Below are 6,000 nucleotides of genomic sequence, written 5' to 3' on the forward strand. Positions count from 1 at the left end.
AAAAAAAAAAAAAAAAACTCTTCTTCTTTAAAAAAAAAAAAGAGACCTCGAATAATAGCTCAAAACTATAATCGGATGAATGCACATCATGTGTGTACTTCTAACGAACGAAATATTAATCGCACTAAACTTCTAGAAATTTAATGGCTCTTTCAACATACCTTCGAAAGTTAGTTGATGAACCAAAATGCTCGAGAACCACTTACCGTGGAGAAAGACGTCTAAGTGCCTGTACAACCAAAATACCTAGAGAAAACTCGAACTCTTCACCCGAAAGAAGACTAACTCTTCTTCGGAACATAAAAACCACCATAATATAGTGGACGCTATATCATAAATTAAACAACATAAACAAAAGAACAACCTATTCAAAGTGTAGTCATAGAGTTGATAATGCACTCTACATTGGATTTGTGTGCTCTTATGGTTTTTTCATGTATTTTGTATTTCTAATTAAAACTTATTCACAATTATTTCATAAATAAATAAAAATGTATGGATTAAAATAATGCGTTTTGATGAGAACCACCAAACTAAGCAACTCGATCATCTAGATAAAACTACATTTTTTTTTATTAAACTGCCTAATCAAAATCTGTGAAGTTCGGGTTGTTATCAGCCCAAATTGCAAAATTTTCAAGTTGGTTTAAATTTTGATGGGCATGCGATAAAGTTAAATCGAACCAATCTGATGACGCTAATCCTTTGTTTTTTTAGGTTATGTATGTTTTATATGAATTATTATCGTAAAGCAGAAAATGCAATTAAATCTATCTTTTTTTTTTATAATATGAATATAGTTTAATTAAATTAAACAATACTCGGTAGAATTTATTGATTGAGAATAATGATTCCGTTTGGATAATTTTATTTGAATATGTAAACTTTCTCAATATAAGCAAAACTTTTAACAGAGCATATTCAATATAATACATTTGTGCGTGCGCGCGCGGTGTATGTGTGTGTGTGCGTGATTTCATCACAGTTACAAAGTTATGTGTCGAGAAAAATAATTTGATGAAACCAACACGATTATTTATGGTTTGGCCCTAGTTTTACCTTTCAATTAAGTTGTTTGGCCTTTGAAAATAAATAAAATATTAGTTGTATTAGTTCAAATTGAAAAGCACATAAAGACAATTGATTAACCCAACTCGATTACACCCTTAGAAAATATCACATAGCAGTAAAATTACCCACTAAAATTTAATGAAGTGGAATGAATTGTAACTTAATCCTGCCCTAAAAACATGATTAATCAATCGATAACTTCTTTTTAGCTGAACCATGTGGGAGTGGATATCGTCCCCTTCCACCAGGCGAGTTGGACCAATTAGGCCCAAAGTTAGTTCGGCCCAAAAAGACAAGATGATCGCTAGTTCGGCCCAAAAGCCCAGTTCGGCCTAAAAACCCCAGGCACAGGCGAAGATCGGCCCAAGACGATAGCGAGGAATTCATTGCTGAAGACTGAAGCCCAATTCGACCCATGCCCGTAGACGTTCCTAGATGATCCCGCCAAATGGTTTGTGCTATCCACCTTCTCTATGAAACGGTCAAATCGCCTAGAGATGAGGACGGATACGAGATTGGTGGACTGAAGACCGATCCTGCTCATACACGTGTGACGATCTGAAGAAGAAGGACAATCGGCGAGCTAGCTATAAAAGCCCGCTCCATCTTCATTTTAGGACTACTGATTTTCTGAAAAAGAAGCATATATAATTGTATCTCGACTTGTTATCATTGTTTGGATTTTCTGTTCATTCCCTTTTATTTAATATTGTTTATGTTCAAACATCAATAAAGAAATCTTATTTCGCTTGTTTCTTTTATATATTTTATATCATTTATAAATTTCTTTCGGGTCTCGGTTTAATCTTCATAATCGGATTCTGAGACCCTTCCATCTCAAAAATAAATATACGAAGTCATATTTAAATAATCTTTGTATAAATTGTCGGGACGAGAAATCGACTCAACAATTTGGCGCCGTCTGTGGGAAGTCACTATCAGAAACCTAACACCGAAGAGCACAGATCGGATCTGAAAGGATGTCCTCTAACAGTGAGCACGAAATCCCAGTTTCTGGAGCCGATCCAGAGACACGGGCTCTTCTGCTGGAACTTGTCGAAACCACCGTCGAATTCCGGAGATCAACCCGATCCCAGCTCAATAGCCTAACAGCTGCGCAATCTTCGCTTCAAGAGCAGCTCGATGTTGAGCGAGCTATTCTGCTGAGTTCGACCGGTCCGCCCACCGCAAACGGGCGTAGGTTTTCCCCGCCTAGAAGGTGTCTGAGCTTCTCCGGGATCCAGGTGTCGCCCAACACAACTGGTCCTAGCAACACGGCTGGAATGGGTCAGTCCGATGGACAGGCCGAGGCCAGTGTTTGGCAAGCTCAACCGATCCAAGGCGACTTGCCGCCCCCACCTCCAGGAGGCCCCTATTCCTGGATATGTCCCTCAAATCATCAACATCCCTCGTGAAGAAGGGATTCAAGAGGAACCAGATTATTACGAGCCGGTAGCTCGACCGGAAGAAGATAACCCCCAGAGAGGACAAGTCCGAGCTGGGGGAGAACAGTTCGCCGTAGAAATCCCAGGGATGATCACCTTGCGTTCAACGCCTTCCGCCAAATGGTGGAGGAAAAGTTTCAGGCTGTAGATTCCCGAATGCACTACGCCACGAGCTCGGCCCCCGAGATCGACCGGCTGGTGGCAGATACTGGGCAAACCCCTTTTGCTTCAAGTATAACCCAGGTCAGAGTCGGGGATATCGGAAAGATCAGACTCCCCAAATACTCTAGTACTTCCAACCCGAAAACATATGTGACGGCCTTTCGCATCGCGATGAGTCAAGCATGTCTGAGAGACAACGAGAGAGAAGCTGGATACTGTCAGTTGTTCGCCGAGAACCTGTCAGGAAACGCCTTAGATTGGTTTTCACGTCTCGAGGAAGGATCAATAAGTTCTTTTCAGCAGCTGTCGGCCGCCTTCATAAAACATTACTCGATGTTAGTGGAAGATGAAGCGACCATGGCAGACCTATGGAACACTCAACGGGCCCGAGACGAAACCCTGAAAAATTTCATGACAAGGTTTAAAACCGTCATGTCAAAAATCCCCTCCGTTGAAGGAGAATCAGCTTTGAACGCTCTCAAAAATGGACTCTGGCATGATTCCAGATTCCGGGAGGAAATGACCGTAAACAGGCCACCCACCATCGAGGATGCGATTCATCGCGCCTCAAACTACGCAAAGGCCGAGGAAGAAAGGACCCTCCTAGCAAAAAAACACAATCCAAGGAAGGTCCCTTCTATGACACCCGTCCCAGCCATGGCCAGGACACCTGGCATGAGACCTTACCGGAACAATGAATGGAGGAAGCCTCTGAGCGCTCCAGAGCATACCTTTAACGTGAACGACGAGGGAACCTCCAAAGGAGGTGCCTCAAATGGCCTCGTGATAAGAAAAAATATTGCGATTTCCATAAGAATTACGGACATGACACTCTAGATTGCGTTGTGGCTCGGAAGATACTTATCGAAAAATATAAAAATGGAGAACTAAAAAATGTTGATCTGGGACCACCACCCCAGAAAAAGGAATTTAATAATACCAGACCCCGAGGAAATCCCTCCCCAAAAAGGGGAAGGGCAAGGGAGGAGGATAGCAACGTGCCCGAAGCGAAACCCCGAATCGACTATATCATGGGAGGCTCGAAATTTTGCAGAGATAGCGCGAATTCAATTAAGGCACACCAACGCCAACTTAAAGGCGCACCAAGATCTTCAGGACCCCAAAAGGTAGAAGATGCCACGATCTCATTTAACGAAGACGACACCAAAAGGTTATGCGGGCCTCATGACGACGCTTTGATCATCGAGCTCGAAAAAGGGTAACTGCGTAGTAGCCAAGATCTTGGTCGATGGAGGAAGCTCTGTGGATGTTATATTCAAAGCCACTTTGGATAGGATGAACATTGAAAAGGCTGAAATCGAACACAAACCCAACCTGCTATCCGGGTTCAATGGTGAGGTAACACCTTCTCTAGGAATCATTGAACTTCCCGTGCGAGCCGGAGACGTAAACCGGATTATGGTCGAATTTACCGTACTCGACTGCCCATCCCCGTTCAACGCCATCCTCGGGAGACCCTGGATACACGGGATGAGGGCGGTACCCTCAACCTACCACCTATGCGTACGTTTCCCGACTACCAGCGAGATACAAGAAATCAGGGGAAGCCAAGAGGCATCCCGAATTTGCTATATGAATAACCACAAAAGGATCGCCGAGAAGCACAAACCAGAGGAGAGCGATTCAGAAGGTCCGTCCGGCGAAGAAACCAACGAGGGTCAATAGCAATTAATGACCATCGAAAATGAGAGCGCCGATCCACCTCTAATGAAAAATTCAGAGGAGAAGGATGAGCCTAATGTAGAGTCGATAGTACAAATTCAGATCGACGGGACTGACCCCGAGAGATGCGTGGGCATCGGGGCCAAGTTGAAAGGAAGCATACGCCGAGAACTAATAGCATTCTTGAAGAAAAACAAGAAGACATTTTCATGGACGACAGAGGACATGCCAGGTATAGACCTCGAAATCGCCGCACATCAACTCAACGTGGACCCTAGTTACAAGCCCGTAAAACAGAAACGTAGAAAACTCGGCCCCGAAAGGGCTAAGGTGGTCAACGAAGAGGTGGAACGGCTCCTAAAATCTGGGTTAATACGTGAAGTAAAATACCCGATTGGCTCGCCAATACCGTTGTCATTAAGAAAAAGAATGGTAAATGGCGCGTGTGCGTCGACCAGTGAATAAAATGTCGCCGAATTTCTAGGAAATTCGCCTGGAAATTCCATTTCGGTGGTTCAACAGCCGGCGGCAAGCTTTTGTGTCGTTTCCCCGTTTTATGTCGTTGGAAAATCGGGAAAACGGCATGTCATTTCCATTGTAAACGACCGGTTGATTTCGTTGAACTTGTAGTGTAAAACCTGCATATATTCCACGAATGTCGACGAATTTCCAGAGAAAAGAAAAAAAAACGACTTCGGCGACTAAGTTACAGAAGAAGAAGAAGAAGAAGAAGAAGAAGAAGAGAGAGAGAGAGAGAGAGAGAGAGAGAGAGAGAGATGTATACAATCTTGCGTAATATGTTGGTGGATATAAAAAAATTTATCTTTCATGCGTCAGTACTCAGTACAACTCAGTCTTCAACCAATTCTCTCTTTCACGTGGCTGATTGTAGTCAACCAATTGTATACTAAAGTAATAATACAAAGCCTGACACAATGAAATGGATAAATAATATAACTAATTGCATACTAAAGTATTTTAAAATGTATTGCAATTTATCAGTAAAAATTATATCAAATAGCCATTCACAATGAAATGGATAAATCAACTGATTAAAAAATAGTCAAAACATTAAAAATTAATTTTATTATTAAGATATATTAACTTAAATTATTAAATTAATCGAATTAATGATATATTTAATTAGTACATATACATAAACAAATATTATAACTTGCATATCATATATTTTTAAATTTAAAAATTGAAAAATATATATGTATATATTTTAAATATATTTTACCACATTTTTTCCGTTCGGTTTTCCATCGGCACTTCGGTTTTCCATGGAAAATGGCATTTGAAAACTGCACTTCACTTGCCCTTTTCCACATTTTTTCCGTTCGATTTTCCATCGCCATGACAATTTTCCGTAAATTAGGAGCGCCTCGAAACGGCAACGAAAACGACATTTAGTTCCTTGGCGTCGACTACACCGATCTTAATAAAGTTTGTCCTAAAGACAGCTTTCCGCTACCACACATCGAACGCTTGTTGGAAGCCACAGCTGGTCATAAAATCTTGTCATTTATGGACGCATTATCAGGATACAACCAAATCTTCATGCATCCAAGTGACCAAGAGAAGAGTGCTTTCACAACCGACAAAGGCATCTATTGCTATAAGGTGATGCCGTTTG

The 6,000-nt window shown here is 41.6% G+C and overlaps 1 protein-coding gene across 1 annotated transcript; it reads left to right on the plus strand.

Moving 5' to 3' along the window:
- Positions 1-2,636: 2,636 nt before the first annotated feature.
- Positions 2,637-3,515, plus strand: LOC149383762 (uncharacterized). Its single transcript, XM_089627907.1, has one exon. The coding sequence runs from the start codon at positions 2,637-2,639 to the stop codon at positions 3,513-3,515; it is 879 nt and encodes a 292-aa protein (XP_089484033.1).
- The last annotated feature ends 2,485 nt before the right edge of the window (positions 3,516-6,000 follow it).

Source organism: Urtica dioica, chromosome 10 (genome assembly GCF_054948205.1).
Source record: "Urtica dioica subsp. dioica isolate 48M chromosome 10, U.dioica_male_clone48M_v1_H2, whole genome shotgun sequence".
NCBI classification, from domain to species: Eukaryota; Viridiplantae; Streptophyta; class Magnoliopsida; order Rosales; family Urticaceae; genus Urtica; species Urtica dioica.